The 27,177-nt window shown below is 50.9% G+C and overlaps 1 protein-coding gene across 5 annotated transcripts; it reads left to right on the plus strand.

Moving 5' to 3' along the window:
- The first annotated feature begins 525 nt into the window (after positions 1 to 525).
- On the plus strand, positions 526 to 27,130 carry ATP6V1B1 (ATPase H+ transporting V1 subunit B1). Of its 5 annotated transcripts, XM_045523194.2 has the most exons (15): positions 526 to 722; positions 7,029 to 7,084; positions 17,929 to 18,015; positions 18,117 to 18,215; positions 18,434 to 18,527; positions 19,115 to 19,192; positions 19,754 to 19,893; positions 20,868 to 20,969; positions 21,534 to 21,631; positions 22,615 to 22,738; positions 22,919 to 23,069; positions 23,311 to 23,393; positions 24,223 to 24,327; positions 24,523 to 24,652; positions 24,745 to 27,130. In XM_045523194.2, the coding sequence occupies exons 1-15, from the start codon at positions 605 to 607 to the stop codon at positions 24,906 to 24,908; spliced, it is 1,629 nt and encodes a 542-aa protein (XP_045379150.1). In that variant the 5' UTR covers positions 526 to 604; the 3' UTR covers positions 24,909 to 27,130. The 5 variants fall into 5 exon arrangements, with proteins under 5 accessions (XP_045379150.1, XP_010962019.1, XP_010962020.1 ...); XM_010963717.3 differs by lacking the exon at positions 17,929 to 18,015 and having other exon boundaries at positions 527 to 722; XM_010963718.3 differs by lacking the exon at positions 17,929 to 18,015 and having other exon boundaries at positions 584 to 722; positions 18,434 to 18,540.
- Positions 27,131 to 27,177: the final 47 nt, after the last annotated feature.

Consider the following 27,177-nt stretch of genomic DNA (forward strand, 5'->3'; position numbering starts at 1 on the left):
GAGTTCAGGGCCCCGGAGGAGCCCGGGAAGGCTTCCTGTAGGAGGCATTGAAGCAAGTCCAAGGATGATACTCTGTAGGTATTCAAACAAAAGCTGATGATGGAACTGTGCAGGGCAAGCAGTACCCAGGTATGGTCAGAGCACAGCGTGCAGGTTGGGAGGACAGTGAGGAGAAGACCTGAGGAGATGGCATCCTGCCAGAAACGAGGCATAGGAGGGAGCCCAGGAGGAGGTGTGAGGGGCGGGGGCCATGCAAGCACCTGAGCTTCCAGGGGAGAAACAGTTCTCCCTGGCTGCAGGGGGAGAGGGGAGGGGGCAGGGACAGAGGAACAGTCAAGGACAGAGGGCAGAGAGTCCTGTCTTACCCCTCTGCCCCTCTCCCAGCCTCCCACTCCCAGGTGGCCAAGGGCACCTCCCAGATCTGGAAGAGCTCCAAGCCAAAGCACCAGGTTTCCCTGTTTACAGTCAACCCCGGGGGGAGGAGAGGAGGATGGAAGGGAGGGGTGGCCGCGGGGCGTGGGGAGGCTGGCCAGCTCTCTCCAGCTCCAGCTGGGCCTGAAGTGTTGGAGGCTCAGGCACTCGGCTCCCAGCCTGGCACCTCACCATGGCCGCGAAGGTAGACAGTAGGCCCGGAGCGCTCCCCAGCAGTGGCTCCAACCTGGGCGCCGCTCGAGAGCACGTGCAGGCAGCCACCCGAAACTACATCACCCACCCCCGTGTCAGTGAGTATGAGCCCCCAGCAGGTGAGGTCGGGTGGGCTGCCGGTCCCCGGACCTGCTTCTCAGCCTCAGGGAAAGAGGAGGACCCAAGATGTGGGGAGACCTAGGGGCCGTCTGGTCCTTCGGAGTGATGCAGGTGGAGGGATGGGGGTCCCCAGGCCTGGGGACCCCAGAGGAAAGGGCAGAGGAGTAGCTGCAGGAACCTTCCTGTCATCAGTGATCCTGCACTGAGACCCTCAGTCCACAGAGAGCTCCCAACTGCCCCAGAGAGTGTATGTGTGCGTGTGTGCGCGAGAGTATGTGTTTGAGGTGTGTGTGTGCATCCACCAGAACACTCAGCATGAACTGTATAGTCACACGTTTCTGAGGGGTGGTGTGGCAATGCAGAGTGCGTGTTTCTTCTCGTGCAGAATGTGCCTGGGTGGGCCTGTGCTCCCACCTTCAGCTGGGTGAGGATATGTGTGAGGGTGTGTGTGATCAGAGAGCTGTGTGCCAGTGTGTGCGCATGCTTGAACACTCAGGGTGCGTGTGTACAAGCCTACATGCTCAAGGGGAGAACACAGCTGAGCGCATGGTCAGGTGACATCACATATCTGTGTATGAGCAGTTAGGAGCAGGGCACATGCCTGGCATCCAGGTGTAGGGGTATGAGGGCCATGGGTACTGGAATCTGGAATGTTCCTTTGTGGACTTCGGGGGGGGGGCATTGGGGGCATCTATGGGTGCAGCTGGAGTGCCTGTCCTGCTGGGGTGGGCCAAGTCCAGAGGTTTGGGGCTCAGTAAGGCCCCAGGACCAAAGGGAGCACCCCGCCCCTCACCCTCCTCCACTCCCACCATCTTTCCTTGTCCAAGGTCACATTCTCTGGTGTGGCAAATTCTCAAATTCTCAGACCGCCCAGCTCACTGGAGTAAACCGGCCTGGCCAGTACCAGCTAAGCAGAGCCAGAGGCTCCTAACAGGGTGTGGATGGGGAGAAGCTGGCCTAGTACAGCCAGCCCTCCCATCTGGGCAGGGGGAGTGCCCGGAGAGGCAGCTGGGGCCGACATTGCCGGGAGCAGAGCCCGAGCAGAGTGGGCAGGCCCAGGGCGCGTGGGAGCAGTGCCGGGGGTGTGGACAGGCACCGAGGCGTGTAGGACACGCCAGCCAAGGAGAAACTGAGAGCCAGTGGGGTCTGACTTATCCAGGAGGCCCCACAGGCCCTGCCCTGTGGAGGCGTAGGGAGGATGAAGTAAGTTCCAGACTCTCCGCTAAGGCAAAGGTGGCGTCACCAAGGCCCAGAAATCTGCAGTGTCTGGGCCTCCCGTGGGTCCAGAGCCCAGCCTTGGAGACCCAAGCGGAGTTGACTGACCTTTGTTCAGGCCCCTGGACGTCCCACCCCTGGGGGCTCTTCTCCGGCTCCCCTCCCCTCTGTGAGAACCCAAGAGCCACCTGGGTGCTGAGTAGGGGGTGCGGTCTGAGGTCTGGACCTCCTTGCTCCGCCTTCCTTCTCCCTGGAATGTGCCCTCCCAGGGTGCAGTCTTACCCTAGGGTCCCCTCCCAGCCAGCCTCTTATTTATACTCAACAGAACCTGGCACAAGGGGAAACACCCAGGAGGTCTGACCCGGCTGGAGCCAGGAACAGCAGTGCCCCCCAGTTCGCACCACGCAGCCCCCACCCAGGAGGCCGTATTCACACCCAACAATCGGCCCAGAGACACGGGTCAGCGCAGGGCGAGCCCCTTGCTCAGTGCCTGCGTTAAAGATGTTATTGCGATGACAGAGGCCGCTGCCTGTGCTTCTGCTGCAGGCCAGTGTCCTCACAGGGTCCCCCCAGAGGCCAGCCCCAGCCTGCTACTGGCCACCCGAGGGAGGCTGGACTCCTCGGTGTGCTTCTGCACCTGTGACTTTCAACAATCCCCTCCTTCCTCCTCAGGGGCCTCAGGGGTTTTCTGCCCAGACCTGTGTCCCTCTCTGCCCTCCTCCTGAGCCTGGCCTCCTACCCGGGGCCTCTGAGCACTTCCAGGCAGGAGGACTTTGTGCAGAGGCAGAAAGAGCCTAGAAGGAGAGCTGGGGGAGCAGAGGGCCAGAGGACGGGGCAGCTAGCTCCCAACCCCAGAGCTCGCTTGGCCATGGGTGGGCATGAGTCCAGGAGAAGACTTCCTGGAGGAGGTGGACTAAGCAGGCCTGAAGCATTAAAGGTGATTTCTCTGTAGTGGCTGAGGGAGGGAATGGGCGTGGAATCAGGACGGGGGGCCACCCCAGCAGTAGCCGCTGCCCTGGGGAAGAAGGGACCCCTTTGCCTTCCTCGGAGCTGGAATGGCCCTCCAAGGAGGGGAGGTGGCATGGAGCTTTCTCTGGTTGTGTGGGGCAGAAGACGGTAGAGTGAGGGATGGGGGCGCACGGCATGAGTCCAGGTTGGAACAGACAGGCTGGCAACCTGGCTGGTGGGCTGGAGCCAGGTCAGATCGCCCCGGGGCTTGAATGCCGAACCACAGGCCTCCTCGTTTTCCTTAACTGCAAGGCAAGGGAGGTCACACGGAGCGTGTTCCACCCACCGGTCAGGGTCTTGGGCTGATTCTAAGAGCCCTCCAGCCCGTGCCCTCCCCCCCTAATCCCTCCAGCGGGGATCAGGGAGGAGGTGCGGGACCTGCTGCCCCGGGCTTGCCCCCACCCTGGCCTCACGCATGGGCGCCCGCCTGAGCCCTCTCCCAGGACGCTGCAGGTGTGGCTGGGCCGGCCCTAATTAGCGGAGCCCCGCTGAGCCTTTGACAGGGAAGGCGGTGGGGAGGTGGGGGCAGGGAGGGGCTTCGTGGCCCACAGCCCTAGGAGCAACCCCAAGTGTCAGCTAGGACAATGGAGAGGGGGTGGGCAGAGCAGCTGGAGGGAGTGTCTGCAAAATCTCTGGAGGCCCGTGCCCCTCAGGGGTCTTCTGGTTCAGCCCCTGCTTCCAGCACTACCTCCAGGGTCAGGGGCGTGTCCCAGGGCTGGGGTGGTGGCCGTAAGCCTTGAGCGCCTCAGGATATTGTCCTGATCTGTGACTGGCCCTAGGAGAAATCAGCTGGCCTCCTGGGCCTTAGTTTGCCACTCTGTGCAATGGACACAGGCAGAGTCAGGGGATGGGTACAAACAGAAGGCCTGGCTTCCAGTCAAGGACACCTTTGTTGCTCAGCCACCACCTTAGCTATGTCCAAACCAGACAGCCTCTAAGAAAAGATACTGTCTAGTCTGACAGAGGAGACACCTCAGTCTGAGGGGAGAGACACAATCCATCTCATTAAGTCACAGACAAGCTGGAGAACGGACATCCTGTAGGGTACCAGCTGTGGGACTTAAGAGGGGAAAGGACCCAGTGAGCTGCAATAGTCAGTCAAGCGCAAGGCCTTGAAGGACGCTGAGAGCCAGACGCTGAACCACGTGAGTGGAGTAACTGCAATGAAAGGCCCAGGCTCTGGAGCGATGCATGTGTCCGGCACCTCGAGCCAAGCACTGCGTCTGGCTTAGGGATGAGCCTGGTGTGATGAGATGGGGACTTAGGGACCTCATGCTGCCTGGAACTGAGAAGCTGGCCACGCAGAGGACCCGGCTTTGCTGCAGGCAAGCACTTTGCCCTGGCCCCTAGGCTCCCCCCAGACCAACCCCTCCTCCCAGGGAGCTAGAGGGGCACCCATCACTCCTCTTCTCCTGGCAGGCACCCCCCTCCAAGGTAGAGTTGTTGGATGTCAGAGTTAACGGATTTCACGTGGCAGAAGCTGTGAAATGGGCCGGGGAGGGGAGCAGGGCCAGCTGCGGACGAAGGGAGGAAACTGAAAGATTTGTCTCCCCAGGTGGACTTTGAAATGATTCCCCGGGGCTTTCTGCACCTCAGGACTCCTTCTCCTCCCACACCCCCACCTCCCTACACAGCCCAACTTGCATCTTTCTTCAACTGTTTTGGCTGATCTGGTATTTTCTCTACAGGGCCAGTAAGATGCCAGCTCTTCCCTCGGGCTTTTTAAAATTCCGGCTCTCGCTGCCCCACGCTCCTTCCCCTGTTCTCACAGTTCTTCCCCATCCTCCCTCTGCTGGGCTCACCTGCCCCACTCCACTCCACACAGTCCTACTAATCCAGAGGCGCTGATCAAAATGCCACATGGGCAGGAAGGGCATGTGTAGCTGCTTGATGATCGTTCTTCTCGGTGGGGAGGTGAGGCCCCAGCCTCTGCCCTAGCCCTCCGAGGCTGGGGTCTTCCTATGCCGACTACCCTCTCAGCCCTGTGCATCCTCTTTCTCAGCCCTTCCATTCTGTCTTCACGGGGGTGGCAGGAGCCAGGGGAGCCAGCCCTGAGGCTGCTGACAGGACCCTCATTTGGTTTGGGGCTGAGAAGGTGTGTGTGTAGGGGGACACATCGGTCCTGATCTGGGAAAGATGGGCGTGAGCTGGTGGGACCAGGTGACACCTTCCATGCCTTCTGTGATTCATCCAACAAATATTTACTGAGTGTCTATCATCAGCAGCCCACACTGCAGACGACCCTGGCCTCGCGGGGCACGGGGCTGAGTGTCCTTTCACACCCAGAAGGGAGCCTGTGCGCACCAGCCGAGCCGCCCATCTCTCCATTCCCAAGAAGCCCCGAGTTCTCTCCGGCCTCTGAGCCTCCTCACCTTTGCCAGTGATGCCCTTTGTCCAGATCTCTGGGGGCTGGCTGCATGACTCCACCTGACCTTGGAGCTGCAGCTCAAATGGCCCTTCCTGCCAGGTGCCTCCTTCGCGAGCTCCCAGCCTGGTGCTCCAGCCCAGTCCCACCCGCCCGACTTTCTCCCTTCACAGCAGTTGGCAATTATTTCATCTTTAGCCCCTTTTAAATTGGAGGCATCTGACAGATGGGCTCAAAGATAAGATGGGAGGAGGGGGAAGGGCAGCAGAGCTTGGAGGGTGAACATCCCCTCCGTGGGAAAGGAGACGAGGGCAGCTCAGGTGGGGGCTGGTAGTTTGAGGGCAGGAAGGTGAGGTCGTTCCCCAGCTCTGGGCCCAAGTCCAAGAACTTGTCAGCCTTCTTGAGTTTTCCTAACAGCCCTTTAGCCCAGAAGAACCGGGCAAACATCCGTGCGAGGATCACCTGGCCCAGCTCGTCTTCCTAGCCCAGTTCCCTGGGAAAGGAGCTTACGGCTGACACAAATAAGGGGTTGACCACTAAGCCCTCAACCAAGGAGGGTGTGGGCCTGTGCGTGGCTTCCCTGGGGAAGCGGGGGACTCAAGCCAAACTTGCCAGAAGCACAAGGGTGGTTGGCCGGGAGCCCACGTGGTCTGTGACCCTGCGTGGGCTCTCCACCTGTCTGGGCCCCACTGTCCTGGCCTGTTGAGTGGGGGACTTGGACCACTCTCCCATCAGAGGCCCTTCCAGCCTGGCAGTGACCCAGCCACCTCGCCGACACCCCTGACCATCTTGCCCTGCCGAGTTCCTTCATCCCAGTTGGCTCAAGGGTGCTTCGCAAGGACCCAGGGGGAAGGGCTTCCATGTCCTGGGGTTATGGGTGAGAGAGGGACCCAGGGGCACTCAGCTGGCCCCTCTCAGAACCAAAGTAAGCTTCCTGTCTGCCAGTCTGTGCTTCTCCTCCTGGGGTCCCCGGCACTGGAGTTAGGAAGTATTCCCTGTTGTCTCACCCCATCCCTCCCTAGAAGCTGAGCTCACGTCCCCATCTGCAGGCCTCCGGTCACTAGGATGGGGACAATCTGCTGCTTCCTCCTTCTTTGTGGCTCTGCTCTTTCCCCTCCCCCACAGGCACCCAGTGAGCTCAGCCTTGTGGCAGAGCAGGGTTCTGGCTGGTTTTTCTCACTGATGCCTGCACCCCCACCACACACACACATACAGAGCTCAGCCAGCATCCAGTGATGGAGAGAAGTGTGGTCTTGGTGAAGGGCAGAGGGCAGTTCTCATTACATCTCTAGCTTTTGGAAAATGTTGTGGGTCAGAGAGGAGGGAGCCAGTTAGGTGGGGGCTGAGGCCAGAGGGGAGCTTCCTCAGGGATGAGAAAGGCCACTGCAGGGCTGGGGAGGGGAGGGGAGGACTCCAAGGGGCCTCTGCCCTTGCCCTGGCCCTCCCCCAGCCTCCTGCAGGTGTCCGAAGCAGCGGGGGACCTGCAGGCAGGGGCATGACCCTTACAGCAATGGTGGCTGGCCCTGTCACAGCTAATGACCCTGACGGCCCAGGCCCCGGACAGGAGTGGGGGTGGTGCTTAGAGGAAGGGAAGGCAGGGGATGCCTCTGTGTGTGTGTGTATGTGTGTGTGTATGTCTCTGTCTGTCTGTCTATTGGGGTGTCGGGGTGAGACCCTCACCCATTCCCCCCTCCAGCCTACAGGACCGTGTGCAGCGTCAATGGCCCCCTGGTGGTGCTGGACCAGGTCAAGGTAAGACTTCTGGCTCTTCCCAGGCACCACGGCCAAATCCCAGATTTCTTCTAAATTGCCCTGCCCCTAGGTGGCCCCCATGCACCCACCCCATTCTTTCCAACCCCCTGCCCCCCACCCCCAGCCACCTGAGGTTTCCCCTTCCTGCCTTATCAGGGGGCCCCACTCTGGGCCTTAAGAGACCTGCTGCTATGGGCAATGAACTGGGGGACCCCGGCTATCATGTCTCTTTCCTCATCAGTAGAACAGCTGTGTCCTGCATCAAACTTCCCTGTAAGGCAGGACACTCCCACCTGCCTCCCACGGGTCCTCTTTTAAAGGGAAGAGGTGGAGGCGGCAGATGGATGCCAGCTACCTTTTCTCCAGAGCTTGAGGTTTGCAGAGGCCTTTGGAATAGCTCAGCCTGGGAACCGGCAGCTTGAGTGGGAAGCGGCCTCACGGGGGAGGTGGGGTGTGGGCCACTCGGTGTCCCTGGGGAACCGTAGGACCATGGCAGACACTGGCAGTGTTTTGAATCCCAATGTTGGGGATTCTCGAGGCACGAAGAGCCCTGCAAAACCACCAGATCACTCTGCTTCCTGCACCCCCACCAACTAGGGCCACCCCCATCTCCCACACCACAGCACCCACCCCCGACCTGGAAATCAGGGTACCATCCTTGATTCCACCCTCCCCGGACCCCAGTCTGTCAGTGCTCATGTTGGGTCGGTGATCTCTCCCTACCAACTCCCTTATCTTGGCCGTGGCCTATGGGCGCCCAGTCTGGTGCCCTCCCATCCTCTCCCCTGCAGCCATGCAGCCCTGACCCCTTCTCTCCCCTGTTAAACTCACTAGGGCTCCCCAAACCTTCACCTTAGAGGTCCTCCATCCTCTAAGGGTCCTGCCTTCCTTTCCATGTCGCATCACTCTCCCTTCCCCACTTAGAAACCCACACTGTCTCCGTGTGGAGCTGCCATTCCATGTCTCTGGGCCTTTGCACATACTCTGCCTTCTTGACTACCTTTCCCCTCATCCCTTCTTCTGACTCATCTTCTCCTGGAAGCTTCGCCAAGCCTCCTGGGCAGTGACCCTGTCCTTGCTTTTGGCTTTGTGTACTGTCTTGCTGGCAGCATCCACTGAGGCATTTGTTCACCACCTGGCCACATGTCTTCTCCCGCCCCCCCCATCCCCCCACACACTGTGCCCTCCTATGGGACATGATGGTGTTTATTAATCCTGGGCCCCACAGTGCACTTCTACTGAAAACCCAGCCCATCTTAGGTGCTCCGTTTGTCCAAAGGAAGGGCAAGTAAATGAATAAATGAGTAAGTGTTAGCATGACTAAATATAGACCTATCAAAAGCTGGGCCAACTGTGTTAAGGAAATCAGACCCACTGATTTGTGGAAAACAGATTCCAAGCTCATACGGACATCACACTTGGACCCATCAGTGTCAGGGATGCCCTGGATGGAAGTGCGATGGAGTCGTTCTGTGTGTGTGTGCACTGGGGTCAGACTGTCTGACTCAGACTTCTGCAGTTTTCGCCCCAGATCCGTCCCACCCTTTCTGCTAGCTACCTGTCGATTCTAGATCAGCAGCAGCAGCTCCCCATGGGAACTCGTTAGAAATACAGGTTCCTTTACCCAAGACTGACAGAATCAGAAACTCTGGGGATGGGGCCCAGAGGTCTGTTTTTACAATCTTCCAGGTGGTCTGATGCTCCTTGAAGTTTGAGAATCATCCATCTAGGATTGTAAACCCCAGTTTCTCCTCGATTAAATGGTAATAGAGTTGTGATGGGAATCAAATCAGATTAATGTACTATTATTATTATTATTATTATTATTATTCCTCCTTGAGAAGAGCTAACAATAACCCAGCCTGGAGTGCACGGTTGCTCATATGCCTGATTAAATACACAGTTGGTGAATCTCCTGCCCCCTTGCCCGCCTCCACTGCACTCCCTACCTGTCAGTCTCTAGGACCCCACGTGTATGGAGAGCCAGCACCTATGCAGACACCCATTTTTCAGCTGTAAACTGGGGCTGGACTAAGAAACTGGAGGAAGATCCCCAGGCAGTGGTTCTGTGATTATCGGATGCATCTGTAACTCTTGCAGAGCAGAGTAACTGGGTGATGGAGACACTCAGAGAACCCTGGGTTTGCAGAGGGAAGGAAAGGAAGCGGCAGTCGACAGTCTCATAAGCGCTGACATGAAGAAGGCACCTTCATACCCTCTCCACTGTCCCACACCCCTTGTTCCAGAGTTGCTTGGGCACAAAGGCCACAATTCTGTCTCTATAGCGCCGCCTTCTGTCCGAATTGAATCACACATGCAATGACACTTCCTTCTCAAATGGAAAAATAATTTGGAGGAAGGATTTTGTGAAGATCAGAAATTCTTAACCAGGTAATCAGGGCCTTGAAATTGTCCGCATATCTTTTAAGGCAGTATTCATGTGACCATGCATTTTCCTGGGGGGTAATTTACACAATTTAATCTGATTTTCTAGGGTTTGTGACCCAGCAAAGGCTACACCCCTGATTTTTTTTTAGTGTAAAACTGACTCGTCTAGATCATTAAATATCCACAGACCTGATCCCACAAAAGCACACTTATAGACCCACACACTCACATACCCTCACACACGATCACACAGGTCGTGTATACATTCAAGAGGAGTCTGGCTAGCTGAACTCCACCTGCCTGGGATGGTCTAGAGAGATTTCACTAGAGCAGAGGTTGTCAAACTCGAGCATGCATCACAATCCCCTGGAGGGATCTTTGGGCCCCGATTGAAAGTTCTGAATCAGCGCCTGGGTTGAGGTCTGATGAGTTCCCAGTTGCTACTGCTGCTGGGCGGGGACCACACTTCCAACCACTGCTCTAGAGGAGCTCCCAACTCCTGTATTCTGTGACTCAAACCAGCCTTATTTGAGACTCAACTCATCCACCAGACTTGGGTCCAAATGTCTATGGCTGCTCCCATACTCTTCAAGGAGAGAGCTTTCAGGTGTGCATCTGATCGGAAAATAGTTTCCAAAGAGGCGTTCCCAAACTGCCCCGTGCATTGTCAGAGGGAGAGGCCTTGGAGGCAGCATGCCCTGTGCAGGTCCTGCCAGGCTTACTAAGAACTTCCCAGGCCCCTGAGTCTGTACGGCATCTCCCCTGTGTCTGACCCCTTGCCTGTTGAGAACTGGGTTGAATCCCCAGCAGAGGAGATGGGTTGTACTGAATCATCCACACTCCCTATAGTCTGGTAACCAACAGTGAGAGCTGAGAGAATCAGGTCTGTGCCTGAGAGACCGGGTGGACACATAAGCTGACTGTTGCACATTAGAAGTCTCCCCCTGCACGCACTGCTCTAAGTGGCTATGTCCACCCCTCCCTGCAAACAAATGACTAGCATTCTCTTCCTAAAAGATCCCAGACAACACCTTCCAGGCTCGGGCGCTGTGGTTCTGATGGTTCTTCCTCCTGTCTGATTGGTACCTCTCTGCTCTTTAAAGTTCATTTTCTCTGATTGCATCTTTCAGGGGCACACAGAGGGCCACCTCCTCTCCACTCTCCTTTCCTCCCACCCGCCCTCACCCACAGAAACTCACATAAAAACGATTGCTTTTTATCACCCCTGCTGCCTGGTTTTGATTGAGCCCACTGCCTGACTGCTGTGGGGCCAGCTTTGGCCTGTGTTCTGTCCAGAGGTTTGCCTCCTGAGGCCACCAGCCCACAGACAATGAAGCCAGGGGCCATTTCAAATAGAGAGACACAGACCCACCCGGAGCAGAAGGGAAAGAGCCAGGGCTTAGTTAACTGTCCCGGGGCCTCGCAGTCCTTGCTCTCAGGCTCCCTCTTGTGGTTGGGAAGCCAAAGACAGTCAGGCATCAGCCCCTCCAAGGATATCTGAGCATTCCTGTTGGGGAGGGTCTCCTGCCCTCTGTCCCCATTTCATAGGGCCTGAGGGTGGTTTGGGGGAGAACAAGGTTGCTTCCCTGGCATCCTCTTCACAGGACAAGGAGGGACCAAGCCAGAGCTTCTCTCAGTGACTGGCAGGGCTGCAAATCCTCCTGCCCTGGGAGAGAGACCCCCCTACCCTGCACACATCCTTTTGGGGAACCGAGCCACGCACCCCGCTTCCCTGCTGTATTTGGGCAAAAATAAACACGTTAGATGTTTACGTTGCTGTTAGTCTCTTACAACAGCAAGGATTTCCTCCATGTCAGTAGACACACATTTTACTCTTTCATTTTGATAGTAGCACTGAAGGCTATGGTCTGGATGGACTGATTTATTCCATTATTGGGAGACATTCAGCATGTTTCCAGGTTTTGCTCTTACAAAGAGCAAGAGTATAGCAATATTATATCCCTTTCACACTGGTGCCTCTATTGCTACAGGATGGATTCCCTCCAAATGGAATTGTTGATTCAAAGTGGATATTTATTTTTAAATAGATATTGACAATTGCAGGGCTGTGGTCATTCAAGGCTGTGGTAATTCACATTCCAACCAAGCATGCATGAGAGGACCCACTCCCAACATCCTTGCCAACCCTGAGTATGTGCCCTCCTGTAATTTTGCCTAATAGATGAGGCAAGACCTGTCTTGCTTTTATTTACATTTCCCTGATGACTAAGGGAGTTGAGCATCCATTTGTCTGTTTAGATCTCTTTTCCTTCTCTGCAAAATCTTCCTACACATTGACTTGTACATTGGGCATTGTGGGGATTCTTCATTTGATTGCTCTTCTTTGTCTATGGTATCTTTGCCATACGGAAATGTCAATATTCGTTTATATAATCAAATGTTTCTATTTTTTGTTGATGGCTTCTGGATTTCTTAAAGACACCTCTCTTAGCCAGCTTTTAACTGCATTATTCCATTAGGAAGGACAGAAGAAAAGCTCTTCAAGTATTTCATTTGTTCTAGTTTTATATTTAAAATTTTTATATGCCTGGAATGCATTTGTGCTTATAATAGGTGTGGATACCCAGTTATATTAGCACCATTTGTTCAATAAATTCTTATTCCTGTGAACTAACATACCACATCTGTGCTTTAACAGTCTCCTAAAACCTGGGGTCTGTTTCTCGACTCCAGCCTTCTCACTTCTCGGTTCATCTGTCCAACACCAACATTGACCATGTGACCCAGGAACCTTTAGAACACGTTTTAATATCTGACAAGTCCTCCACCCTGATCTTTTCCATAACCGCTTTTGGATGTTCTCAGACATTTATATGAACGTTAAGATCACTTTATTAAGTTCCAGAAGAAATACTCCATTGGGAATGCATTGAATTCACACACTTTTGAAAAGGAATTATATGTTTATGACAGTAAGTCATTCTGTCTTGGGAAACACTATTGTCCTCCATTTCTCCAAGGCTTGTTTTGTGCCCTTCAGTTAGATTTTATTATTTTCTTGTACCTCTCTTGTTAATTTATTTCCAGATATTTTATCCGTTTTGGCACTAGGGAAAAAAAAAAACAGAGACTGATTTTTTTCCATTTTTGCATAAATTTTTTTTGATGATCTTTTGTAACATTCTGTGATTCTTTTGGGAGGAAAACACTTTTTTAAATTGAAGTATAGTTGATTTATAATATTATGTTAGTTTCAGGTGTACAGCAAAGTGATTCAGTTATATATATGTGTATATATATATTTTTTTTCTTACTATGGGATAACTTAGGAGTATGTGATTGATCCAAGTTACTATACATAAAACAGATCAGCAACAAGGATTTACTGTATTACACAGGGAATTATATTCAATATCTTGTAATGACCTATTATCGAAAATAATGTGAGATTGATTTTTACATGTTTATCTTGTGGTCAGCCAAATTCTCTTATTAATCCTGGGTTTTTGTTGTTGTTGTTTCTTTTTGTTTTTGTTTTAAACCAGATCCATTTGGGGTTTTTTAGACACACAATATCACCTGCAAATAAAGGGAATTATGTCTCTTTTTCCATTGGCATACTTTAATTTTAAGCTTAACTTTGAAACAATTTCAAATTTATAAAAGGTTGCAAAAATAAAAATAGTGCGAGGGACATCCACAGACCCATTTGTTCAGTCACATGCTCTGCGTGTGCATGCATGTGTGTATGTGGGCATCATCTTTTTTTTAAGATCTTTTGAGGGTAAATTATGCCCCAAACTCCAGTATGTAATTCCCCCAAATAAGGATATTTCCTTGCACAACCCGGTAGAGTTACCAACTTGAGAAATTTACACTGATACTTTCATCTGATCTACAATCTATATTCCCATTTATCAGCTAACTTAGTGTAAGTCCTTTAGAGCATTTCCTCCCTCCCATGTAGGATCCAGCCTAGGGCCAGGAATCACAGTTAATCATCATGACTGTTCAGCTTCCTGTCATCTGGAATATTTCCACAGTCTTTCTTTCACATTTCTGAAAAATAGTCTCCTCTCACTACCTTTTTAAAAAATAGATCTTTCTCTATTTATGTTTATTGATATTATTTTCAATTTTTTTTTGTCTACTTGTATAAACTGAAATTACCGAAACAATGTTAAATAACATTGGTGATACAGGCTTTTCTCTCTCCGCGTTAGTGATTTTATTGGAAATGAAAATGGGTTTAGCATTTTACCATTGAGAAGGATGTTGATGCTCATTTTGGTAAATAGTCTGATATTTAAGGAGTTCTTTTCCGTTTCTGTTTTACATAGAATTGTATTAGAAACAGCTGTGGAATTTTGTCAAAAGCCTTTGGTTTCTGTTTACATAATCTTGTGGGGTTTTTCCTTTATGCTGACAAACTCTCTACTGTTATGAACTATACTGTCAAATGCTGACCAGTTCCTAAATGTTGATTGATCTATGCTTGCATTCTTGGAATAAACCCTGTGTGGTCACACTTATTTAATATACTGTTCAGTTTGGCTGGCGTGTACTTTATTTATAATGTCTGCATCTATCTTTATAAGAGAAACTGGTCTGTAGGCTTTTTGGGGTGCTATCTTTATTAGATTAGGGGTGTCAGAGTTTTCCTTTTTACACTTTTGTTTCCTTCTAATTTCTGTTTTCTGTTCATCTGATTACTTTGGTTATTTCCTCCAGTTCAGTGCTGACTGGAATGATGATAGCAGGCATGTGGTTTTGCTCTAAATTTTAAAGAGAATGTTTTATACATTATATCATTGAGTATGATATTCTCTGTAGGGTTTTTTGAGGCTACTTTGGAGTTAAGGAATTCCCCTTTTATTCTATTTTCAAAGAGTAGTTTTGTTCTTTGTTTTTTGTTTTCAATCATAGATAGGTTTTTTTACTTTTTCTAAAACTTTTTTGAGGTACCAGATTTTTAAATACTTTAATCCATTAATAAGGTAAATTACATTAATACATTTTCTTTTTTATTTATTTTTATTTTTTATTTTAGTCTATTTTCAAAGAGTAGTTTTGTTCTTTGTTTTTTGTTTTCAATCATAGATAGGTTTTTTTACTTTTTCTAAAACTTCTTTTGAGATACCAGGTTTTTAAATACTTTAACCCATTAATAAGGTAAATTACATTAATAGATTTTCTTTTTTTATTTATTTTTATTTTTTATTTTTTCAACGGAGGTACTGGGGATTGAACCCAGGACCTTGTGCATGCTGAGCGTGCGCTCTACCGCTGAGCTATACCCTCCCTCCCATTGATACATTTTCTAATATTAGATGACCTTGAATTCCTGGACTAATCCCAGCTTGGTCTTCTTTTTTTTATTTGTGTGTGCATATGTGTTTATCTTCATTTTTTTGTTTAAAAAAAACTTTTTTTTGTTATTTGGTTTGTTTGTAACTTGGTCTTTTTCTGTACATTGCTGGATTTAGTTTGCTAATATTTGTTTAGTATTTTTGCATCTATGTTCATGATTAAGATTGACTATAATTTTTCCATTATTATCTCATTTGTATCAAGGTTATCCTTGCCTCATAAAATGAATTAAGACTGGAATTTTTCTTTCAGTCTTTTGAGAGCTTAAGTAAGTTTCAAATGATTTTTTCCCTAATTGTTAGAACTCACTGACTGTCTGGGACCGGTGTTTTCTTCATGGAAAGATTTTAAGTTATTCATCCAATATCTTGAAGATTCTGGGGCTATCCTGGCTCTCTATTTTATTTTTAATTGTTTTTGGTTTGAGTTGTATTCTGCTAGGACTTTATTCATTGCATCAAAATTCTGAAATAAATTGCAGAAAGTTATTTATAATTTTTATTATTTAAAAAATATTATTAGTGTTACTAGTTTTATTTTTTTTATTCCAATAATTATTCATGCCTTTTTTCTTAATCAGAGTTGCCAGAGGTTTGTCGACTTCATTAGGGCTTTTCAAAGAACCAGTCTGGCTCTGTTGACCTTCTGTGTTATGTATTTGTTTGTGTTTTAATGGTTTATGCCCTTTTATTGTTTCTTCTATTTTATTTGAAATGTTAACGCCTTTCTTTTTTTAGCTTTTCATGTTGCGTACTTTTAAACTACCTCTACTTTTTTTCTTCTCTAATATAAAGCATTTAAGTTTTCCGTGTATCACATACAATGTTGAGAAATAGTTTTTTATTATATGGTGCTAAATATTCTCTGATCTGATGATAAGTTCTTGTATATTTAGAATATTTCAAAATTTCCAAATATATGAAGCTTTTCTCACTCTCTTTTCATTACTGGTTTCTGACTTACTCTGACTCTGGTCAGAAAACATGGTACAGCTTGGTATGTCCTCTAAGTCCATGGCATGAAGTAAGATTTTTTTATTATTTTCTATTTCACCTGTCATTTCAGTTTTGCTTTCTTCTAATGTCCAAGGAGTGATTTAGAAAAGTACTCCTTTAATTTCCCAGAATATTAGGAGCAGTGCAAGGAGGGGTGCAGTCTCTTTACCATTTATTTTTACTGGATTGAGATTATGATTTATTCCCTGAAGTAAATCAAGGAAGTAGGATGGATGGGAGGCGAGGTGAGGGAGCCTGGGGAGATGCTATGCATTCTCTCCAGTACCTCCCCTGGGAAGAAGATGCAGGTACGGGACTGAGCCCTCCTGCTGTTGATCAGAGCACAGGACCAGTGTCAGTGGGGAGGATCTGCTTCTCCAGCGCAGCTTCTTCGGCTCAGCTCATAGCCTCCTCTGGATGTGGATGAAGACTGGGAACCTGGTTTCCCTTGGGGCAGACCTCTGCCTGCCCACCTGCTGCCTGTGGTCCTGGAGAGACAGCCTGATTGGTTTTTTAATTGAGTTATAATTTGTATACCACAAACTTGACCCTTTTAAGGTACATAGTTCAGTAGTTTTTAGTGTATACATAGAGTTGTGCAACCATCACCATTATTTGATTCCAGAACATTTTCTCTTTTTTTATTAAATTTTTCTTTGTTTTTTTTAGGGGGGGAGTAATTCAGTTTATATATATATATATATAAATATAAACATATATATATACATATGTATTCAGTTATTTATTTATTTGTTTGTTTATTTAATGGAGGTATCGGGGATTGAACCCAGGACCTCGTGCATGCTAAGCACACACTTACCACTGAATTATACCCTCCCCGCCGCAGAACATTTTCATCACCTCAAAACGAAACCCTGGACCTATTAGTTGTCACCCCCAATCGTCCCTCCTCCAGCCCCCAGCAACCACTAATCTTTTTGCTTTATGGATTTGATTCTTCTGGACACTTCACATCAAAAGAATCATATAATATATGGCCTGTTGCGTCTGGCTTCTTTCACTCAGCATAATGTTTTCAAGGTTCATCCGCGTTGCAGTGTGTAGCAGTACTTCGTTCCTCGTTAAGGCTGACTAATATTCCACTGGGTGTTCTATGCCACCTTTCGTTTATCCGTGCTTCAGTCTGTGGACATTTGGGTTGTTTCCACTTTTCGCCTGTGATGAATAATGCTGCTATGAACATTCATGTGCAAGTTTTTACATGGACAGGTGTTTCCATTTCTCTTGGGTATATACCTGGGAGGGGAAGTGTTGGGTCATATTGTAACTCGATGTCTAACCTTTTGAGAAACTCCCAGACTGTTCCAAAGTGGCCGCATAATTTGACACTCCCACCATCAGTGTCTGAGGGTTCCCATTTCTCCACACCCTTAACAACTGTTATGATCTGTCTTTTTTCTTCCAGCCGTATTAATGAGCGTGAAGGGCTATGTCACTGCGGCTTTGATTTGCTTTCTTTAATGACTAAAGAGTTGAGCTTATATGTGCTTATTAGGCACGTGTATATCCTCTTTGGAGAAGTGTCTATGTAGCTCCTTTGCCATTTTTTAATTAGGGTATTTCTCTTTTTATTGTTGACTTGTAAAATTTCTTTACGTATTCCAGATATTAGCCTGATGCTTTTTTACACTGATCAGAATGAAAACTACACTGGATCTTAGCCAAAAGAGAAGTGATTGACTTATTCTTTTTATTCCTGAAGACTGTGAAGACGACACGTGAATTGATCCCAGCCCCATGGCTAGGGAAAGATTGCCACTGGTAGATGGAGACACCTGGGAGCCGAGGAGAGGACCTTGCCAGTGTGTTTACCACAAGTCCACAGGGGCAGAAACAACTGTGCTGTCCAGGAGATCTAAACAGTCACAATATCTACTACATTTTATTAAACTGTGAAAAGGTCCAGGCACCAGCTAATGACGTTCATATATTTTCTCCCCACAGCAGCCCTATGAAGTAGGTGTTATTATTATCCTCAGATTAAAGATGAGGAAAGTAAGGCTCAGAGACAGTAAGTAACTTTCACAAGGTCACACAGCTTCTAAGCGTCAGAGCTTCAATTCTAACCCTGGTCTTCCAACCCTAAAGTCGGTGCTCCTACCCATGCAGGTATACTGCCTCCCAAACAGGATTCAAACTTCCCACTTACTAGTCTCTCAAGTTCATTTCCAAGAGAATCTGGGCACAAGAGGGAAGGTAGGAGCTTGAGACTGGGTCAAGGAGGGGTGGGGAGGAGATAGGAACTTCAGCTTTGGTTTGTCTCACTGTCACTCTGTGCTGCTCTCCCCCTCTCCCAGTTTGCCCAGTATGCTGAGATCGTCAACTTCACCCTCCCCAATGGGACTCAGAGGAGCGGGCAAGTGCTTGAGGTGGCTGGGACCAAGGCGATTGTTCAGGTAAGTGATGTCAGTACGATGTTGGCCAGCTGAATAAATAAATGAGCCCACAAACTTTCCACACTATTTTATAAGCTCCAAAGACAGAAAATGTCCTATTTCACCACCCCACCCGAGAGTGCCTTGCCCAGAGCTGGACGCACAGGGAGCCTAGAATGGGGGGCACTGCTCTCCCCAGCAAGCCTCTTTTCTAGAGAAACTAACCTCTTGCCCCATAGGTGTTTGAAGGGACCTCTGGGATTGATGCCCAGAAGACTACCTGCGAATTCACAGGGGACATCCTACGGACTCCAGTGTCGGAGGACATGCTGGGTGAGGGGTGGGGGTGAGTAGGGTGGGGGCGCCCCTCCGTCCTGCCAGCCCAGCTTCCCTGACCAGGTGCTTAGCAGACCCCACTGGCATTGCCTCCTTACATGTCTGCCTCCCCGGGGAGCCATTTGAGGTCAGAGGTTGTGTCATCTCTTTGACCGCCCACCCCAGCTCAGGGCCTGATATACAGCAGATGTTTAATACATGAGGAAGGCAGGTTCAATAAACCAGAGGCAGAGTACATAGCCATCTGTTTGGGGTCAGGCTGAAACGGGCTGCACGTCCCCTACTTTTCCCCCAAGATCTGCCATACCTGGCCCTCTCCACTTTCCAGCCCTAAGCCCCCCATTACAGTGATTGTCCTGGGCCAAGGCTGTGCCTGTAAAGGTTCCCAGGAGAAGAGGGAAGACCTCCAAGGAGACAGACACCATAGCCAGTTCCTTGGGGATAACTGAGGGCTGAAGGGAGGGGCCGTGGGGTAACTGGGGTGCGAGGGGCAGGTGAGAGCTGGTGGTGGTGTGGAAGGTGAGCAGCAGTGAGAGACCCAGGGCTGGTCCTGAGCAACCTGCAACCCCCATTGCCCACCCCAGGTCGAGTTTTCAATGGCTCTGGCAAACCTATTGACAATGGGCCAGTGGTCATGGCAGAGGACTTCTTGGATATCAATGGTGAGTGACCAGTGGCACGTGCGACAGCTCTCGGGACCCAGCTCCCAGCTACCTTCCCCACCCCAGTCATTGCTTCTGCCACCTCGCCCTTGGAAGTTCTGCCCTGATATGGGCCAGGGCCATCGCCCAGGGCTCACCCCCAGGGCTGGTGAGAGTGACAGGCAGATCAGGTGAGCTGTGGGAGTTGCAGAGGGGCCGGCATCACTTCACGACCTGTTCCTGTAAAGTGCCATCATCACTGTGCAAAGCTGCCCACACACTTGAGAACCGCACTCTAATGCCTTCCAGCCCCCACCTGCCTGCCGCTTCTAATGCACCAGGGCGGCATCCAAGGGAGCACTGGACTATGGCTATTTAAATAAGCTAATTCAAATGAAATTAACTTCATTTCAAAACCATAATTCACATGCTCAACAGCCATGTGTGACCAGGGCTGCTTTCTGGATTGCCATCATCACAGAAAATCCTGTTAAACAGAGTTCCTGAGTCTGCGGCAGGGTTGGGGGAGGGCAGGGAAAGACCTGAACCCTTGAGCAGGGGTCCATAATCGCCCCCTCCCAGGCCAGCCCATCAACCCCCACGACCGCATCTACCCTGAGGAGATGATTCAGACAGGCATCTCGCCCATCGACGTCATGAACAGCATCGCCCGTGGTCAGAAGATCCCCATCTTCTCAGCGGCTGGGCTCCCCCACAACGAGGTGAGGACTGTGGGGGGCCTGTGGGCACAAGCAAGGGGAAGGGACAGAGCAGAGGCCGGGGCTGGTGGGCCAGCGAGGAGGCCTCCTGTGCTGAGCAGGCAGCAGGTAGCCAAGCTGGGGTCACCGGCGTCCAGGCGGACAGCTGTCTTCCAGCAGCTCAGGGACTCAGGGCTGCACAAGGCCTCAGTGTCCCCAGGCGGATCTCCAAGACTCCATCCTGAGTGAGTGGGGCACACACTGGCTCACAGGAGAGCCCATGGGTAGCCCCAGCGTTGGAAGTCCTGCTCAGCTGAGTGGACAGCTCTGCTCACTGGTCCTGCTAATGGTCTGCACTCGCCTGCACTGAGTGAACCCACCTCGTACCAGCCCCACTGCTGTCTGAGGCCCCCTGTGCAGGTTTGCTACCCTGCCCCTGCCACCAAGAGTGAATAGCCCAGCTCTTCTCAAAGCAGCTGGTGCGACAAGGTTTCTAGATGCTCCCCCCGATCACCCCCACCCAACTACCTGATGTGCCCCCGGCTCACCCTCAAAATGGTCTGAGTGATAAGAGGGCATAAGTGTCCCCGCCTGCCTCTACAGACACACACATCCTGGATCAGGACGTGGTGACTGGTAACACCCTGCAGGCCTGGGGCAAACCCCAGATAAACCCCAGCGGGCTGGGGGGCACAGGGGGTCCTGAAGGGTTGAGTTGCCCCAAACCCATGGTAGGCAGCTGCTCCCTGGAACTGGTTTTCCATCCTGTTCCTCATGACAGGCGCCCCGGGCCCTCCGGTGCCACAGAGCAGGGCAGCCCCTCCCCTGAGAATGGCTGTAGGACCCAGGGCAGCCGTTCCACCTTTCTGGCCTTGGAATCCTCCCACCACAGGCCTCGGCAGGAGGGTGGGCTGGGAACTGCTCCGTCCATGCTCCTCAGTGGTGCTCAGGGCGGCGGGCTCCGGCTCTGGGTCTGACGGCCTTCCTCCCATCCCCAGATCGCCGCCCAGATCTGCCGCCAGGCTGGGCTGGTGAAGAAGTCCAAGGCCGTGCTGGACTATCACGACGACAACTTCGCCATCGTCTTTGCAGCCATGGGGGTGAGAGGGGCTGGGCCGATTGGCAAGCTCTGGGAGCTGTGGGTGGGCAGCCCTGGCCCCTCAGCCCCTGGCGGGCCTGGTCTGGTGAGGGCGGCGTTATCCTTCTCCTTGACAAGCCGGCAGAGTCCAGGCCTGTCTGGTGGGAGAGGCAAGGGCATGTCTGGAGGGACTGGCAGTGTGTCCCTCACAGCCTCCCAAAGGCCACCGCAGATACAAGATGAGCCCAGGGTAGCTGGGGGAGGAGAGAATCTGGGGAGACAAGGCAACTTCAGAGAGGGGATACTGGAGGCCATCAGGGGGCCCAAGGTGAGGACAGGGAGTTTAGCAGGGAAGCAGCTGGCCAGGTGAGGGGCAGGGGTGGCAGTGGGCAGAGCGCACCCTGAAGTCTGAACCTCACTCTGGGTAGGTTCAGACTTGGGTAGCAAACCCAGGCCCTGCCCTCTCAAGCCCCAAGGTCTCCCCAGTGACTGTTAGCCAGTCAGTGCACAGGCTTTACCAAGAAGAGATGGGAGGACCCCTCAGGCCGCAGGGCCCCGCCTCCAGCCCTCCCTGTTGTGTGTCCAGGTGAACATGGAGACAGCCAGGTTCTTCAAGTCCGACTTCGAGCAGAACGGTACCATGGGCAATGTCTGCCTCTTCCTGAACTTGGCCAACGACCCCACGTGAGCTGCCCCCGACACTCATGCTGCCCTCAGGCAGCAGCCCCTGTCCCCTCCCCAGACCCGGAGCACCAGGTCTCAGGCATCCCAGAACTACAGCCACTGGCCAGGGCTGGGAGAACAGCCCCTTGTTGTGCAGATGGGGAAACTGAGGCTGTGGAAGAGGTAGGGACAGACCCCGGAGAGACAGAAGGAGCTGGACCACAAGCCCGCCTGGCACCTGCCGCCCCTCCGCTCTTCCAACCTACGTCCGGCCACCGTCCCAAGTCAGGGCTCCTCATCCTTGACTCACTTCCACAAGGTCACCCCTAAAGAGAGATTTCCCTAAACCATTTTCTTAGAAAAACTGCTATTTTAAAAGTTGAGAAAATGGGAGTTTAAATTTGCAGGTCAGGTGATGAAAAAGAAAAACCCAATCAACTGTCCTGGGAACTGAAGTTTCCAGAGTTCCGCTAGCACAAGGCGCAGATGGAGAGTCACAGGCGCAGAGCCCGGGGACTGAGAGTGCCCGGACCCAGGAGCGCTCAAAGTGGAAGGGGCTGCTGGGGCAGGCGAGCGGGATGCCCGTGTACAGCAAGCTGGTCAGGAATAGTGAGGGAAACCATAAGGAAAGAGTCCTGAGGACACAGAGTGCAAGCTCCAGCTAACCCAAGTGCAGGCGCCCTGAGGGGAGGAGGGGTGACAGCAGAGACCATGGGGACAGGGCCACTGTCATCCTCATCAGACACTCCTGGCCCTGCCTGTCTCTCTCCTACCAAGCTCCCTCCTGCCCCAGCCTCTGTCTCCTTTCCCACCTTGGACATGGCTGAGGGCCCACTCCCAGGACCTATCACAGCCTCGGGGCTCGGGGCTGGGGCTGACCTCACCCCCTCCTCTGCTGCTGGTCCCTGTACCAGTTTCCCAGTTCACCTTCCACTCAGCACTGGGGCTAAATGGAGCACAGGCCTGGGGCCTCCAGGCTCTCTAAACACTGGCTGTACCCTCAGGATTGAGCGGATCATCACCCCGCGCCTGGCACTGACCACGGCTGAATTCCTCGCCTACCAGTGTGAGAAGCACGTGCTGGTCATACTGACCGACATGAGTTCCTACGCAGAGGCCTTGCGGGAGGTGAGGTGGCTGGTGGGGGGGGGTGTGTCCGGTTCAGCCCTGCCTCCCTCAAGTCACTGCACCCAGAGCTGCCCCCCCAGGCCTGACCCCCATTACTCGTTGTCAGTGAATCTCCCCCTCCCCCTTCCTTGTTGCAGCCTCTTGCTTCCTTTCTTACCCCAATGACCTCGGATATCGCAGGTCTCAGCTGCCAGAGAGGAGGTGCCTGGGCGCCGAGGCTTCCCCGGGTACATGTACACAGACCTGGCCACCATCTATGAGCGAGCAGGCCGCGTGGAGGGCCGTGGCGGATCCATCACTCAGATCCCCATCCTCACCATGCCCAACGACGGTCAGCTGCCTCACTGCCCGCTGCGCTCCGCTGCCCCTGCCCTCCATCCCACCCAGACACTTAAAGGGCCAGGCTTCATTCCATAGATGTGCAGTAGCACATTTTCCTCCATCCAGATAGACACTGTTCTTTCCTTGCCTCCATCCATCACCCACTCCCATAAGGGAATGGAACCTACATGGCCCTGAGTGGGCCGAGACCTGGGCGCCATCTACACTGACACCACGGAATTTCCTTGCAGATATCACCCACCCAATCCCAGACCTGACAGGCTTCATCACAGAGGGACAGATCTATGTGGACAGACAGCTTCACAACAGACAGGTACTGTCCCCTCCCTAGCCACTTCCTGCTCTCTCCATCATCCCCATAGACACTGGCCCACAGATCTCCTGCCAACCCTTTGAGCTTCATCTCCCTGTGAATTCGGAGGGGCCAGGCAAGGCTAACCCCAAAATAGGACACAACCCCCCAGGAAGACTGTGGTTCACAGAAGAAGACAGGTCTGGGTGGAATCCAGCCTATCTGGCTGTGGGACCTTGAGAAAATATTCATCTCTCTGATCCTAGGTTTCCTCTTCTATAAAATGAGAATAATAATACTTAGCATGCAGTTACATTGTGGAGAATAAAATAAGTTGGCATTAGGGAAAGCATTAGCAGATAGTAGGTACTAAATAAATACCATTTTTCTTTCCTTTCTAGTAATGTGCTTTGGTGACAAAAGTAGATAGTGTATAATGTGCCAAAGGGTTAGAAGATGGGTCAGTCCCATCTGAGGTTGAAGGCAACCCCTATGACTTTTTCCTCTTTGCTTGGCAGCTTCTTTCTTTGGAGCTATAACTATTCAGCTTCAAGCAAAAACAAGCTTTTGGTTCCTGTCCAAATAATCAAAAGTTTTGAAATTGCGAGATTTTCATTAACTAATGTCATGCCATCTCCCCCCTCCACTCTCCTGTCTAGAAGCACACGTGTAGACAAGCCCTAGAATTTGTGGGAGATAAAGGAGGGCAGGTGTGACCAGTGGACCTTACAGTTGGATAAATAAGGACCAGTTTCCTGAAATCCAGGGTCGGGGGGGCATACAAGTAGAGGTGGGGAAGAAGGGAAAGTTTGGACCCCGCCTCTACCACTCCCTTCTTCTGCTCCCCCAGATCTACCCTCCCATCAACGTGCTCCCTTCCCTGTCGCGGCTGATGAAGTCCGCCATTGGGGAAGGGATGACGAGAAAGGACCATGGAGATGTCTCCAACCAGCTGGTAAGAAGGAGAGAATCCAAGGGCTGGTGGGTTACCCAGTTCCAGAAACTGGAGGTTGGAGCCTTAAAAGACCACGAGCTTTTCTCCTGGCAAAAATCCCTCCCCTTTTGGGGGTCCCTGCACAGTCAGATAGGGGAACTTACTACTCCTATGACAAACCTGCCATGACCTCAGACGGCCTCACCCTTCACCCAGTACGCTTGCTACGCCATCGGGAAGGATGTGCAGGCCATGAAGGCAGTGGTGGGGGAGGAGGCGCTCACTTCAGAGGACCTGCTCTACCTAGAATTCCTGCAGAAGTTTGAGAAGAATTTCATCAATCAAGGTGAGGCACACGGGGGGCGGTTAGGCAGTAACCCCCATACTCCGGCACACACACCCCCACACACACCCTTAACACTTCTGCTCCATCCCTAGGCCCCTATGAGAAACGCTCCGTGTTCGAGTCTTTGGACCTGGGCTGGAAGCTGTTGCGCATCTTCCCCAAGGAGATGCTGAAGCGCATCCCGCAGAGCATGATCGATGAATTCTACTCCCGCGAGGGGGCGCCGCAGAACCCCGAGCCCGACACTGCTCTTTAGCCCCGCCCACAGCGAGGCCCCGGAGCGAGGCCCCGGAGCGAGGTCCCGGACAGCCCTCAGTGGGCGCCGGCGTCCACACACCCCACGCCGTCTGCTTGGTCCACACACCTGAGCCAGCCGCTCCGTGCCCACCCCTCAGCACCCCGCAGCACCCCCCACGCTCCAGTCCTCTCCCTGGATTCCCCGAATTGGGGAAGAACGGAAGGCTGTCAAGCCTATATTCTGTCTTGTTCTGATGGGAGCATCTGTATTTTAAAAGCCCTCTCCCTGTGTCCCTCCCCCCATGTAAGAATTAATCTTATGTGAAAACAAGATTGGGAAAACATTGATAATTGTTGGAGCTGAAGGTGGTGGATACAAGAGGTTCATTAAACTGTTCTCTCTGCCTTAAAACAACAAGCACATTAGTGTCAACAGCTGACAACAGAATTCTTCTTAGGGAGACGCTTATCTGTTTAACAAAAAAAACCCGAGAAATTTCTTGGGTGGAACGTGAGCTCAGGGGCCATTAAAAGGACAATCTCAAGGCCACAAAAGATGTGTCTGGTTTTGAACAGCTGTGCCTAAGAGATGCTAGGGAGGAATTTGGTTTGCTTCAGGCAGGGAGGGGCGTTGCTGGAGAGATAGCCTGAGGAACGGTGGGGACCGTGAGCGCAAGGCTGAGGATGGCCCGTCAGTTAACAAATGGGTGTGGAGTGTCCTAAAAACCAGGATGCCTGAAGTTTCTTTGAAAGCTGCCTGCTCTTCTGTAATGTCACCCCTTCCTGTCTCCTCTGCCCCAACTGCAGTGACGTCATGGATGCTTCCTAAGAGGCAGGGCAGATTGGGAGGACAGAACCCAGAAGGCTGGGTTCCATTTCTGGGTCAGGGTGTTGTGGAACCAAGCCAGAATTCTGGGGTCAAGAGCTGGCAACAAAGGAGGCCCTGAGAAGAAAATCCCCATCCCCAAGACAATTTACAGCCAGTTTAGGGAAAGCTTTTGGGTGTCCACACGGCATTGGGTTGTTCTTAGTTAATAACAGAGTTATTGAGATGCAAGTTACATACCATACAATTTACCTATTTGTAATCGTATAATTCAACAATTAACAACTTGTAGGATATTCGCAGAGTTATGCAATCATCACTACAATCAACTGTAGAACATTTTCATTACCTCAAAAAGAAACCCTGCACCCCTAGCCTTCCCCCCTCAAGCCCCTCCCCTGCCCCTTCCCTAGCCTGTGACAGCCATTAATCTTTATCTCTGTAGCTCATAACATCTCATACAAATGGAGTCATGCACTGTGTGCTCTTCTGTGGCTGGCTTCTTTCACTTAGCATAATATTTTCAAGGTTCATCCATGTGGTCACGTATGTGAAATCATTTGGGGGAAGGGTGTAACTCAGTGGTACGGTGTGTGCTTAGCGTGCACGAGGTCTTGGGTTCAATCCCCAGTACCTCCATTAAAATAAATAAGTAAACAAACAAACAAACAAACAAAACCTAATTACCTCCCCCACAAAAAAAATTTTTTTAAAGGGAAATCATTTAATCTTTTACCATTAAGTATGATATCAGCTGTGGATTTTACATAAAGACTCGATCAAGTTGAAGAATTTCCTTCCATTCCAGGTTTACTGAGTGCTTTATTTAGAAGCGGTGCAGAATTTTAATAAATGCCCTTTCTGTGCCTGTTGAGATGATAATGAGTTTGTGTCCTTTATCAATATGGTGCTTTACATTCCTTGATTTTCAGATGTTAGACCAATGTTGCATTCCTGGGATTAAATTCCATTTTGTCATGGTGTACAATCTTTTTTATAGGTTACTAGATTCTGTTTGGTAGTGTTTTGTTGAGAATTTTTGCATTTTTATTTGCAAGATATATTGGCCTGTAGGATTTTTTTTTCTTGTTATGTTTTGTCTGATTTTGATATCAGGGTGATCCTAGACTCATAGAATGAGTTGGAATTGTTTGCTGTTTTATTTTTCACTTTTGGAAGAGATTGTGAGTAATTGGTAATAGTTCTTTAAATGTTTGGCAGATTCAGCAGATGTCTAAGCCTGGGATTTTCTTTGTGGGTAGGTTTTTTTTAAAGATTATTATTACTAATTGAATCTCTTTACTTGCTATAGTTGTATTCATACTTTCTATTTCTTCCTTGGTCCATTTTGGTTCTTTGTGTCCTTCTAAGAATTTGTCCATTTCACCTAAATTAAATAAATTGTTGAAAAATAATTGATCACAGTAATCCCTTGTAATCTTTTTTTCCTGTAATGTCTGGA

The sequence above is a fragment of the Camelus bactrianus genome, chromosome 15 (assembly GCF_048773025.1).
Source record: "Camelus bactrianus isolate YW-2024 breed Bactrian camel chromosome 15, ASM4877302v1, whole genome shotgun sequence".
Lineage (NCBI taxonomy): Eukaryota > Metazoa > Chordata > Mammalia > Artiodactyla > Camelidae > Camelus > Camelus bactrianus.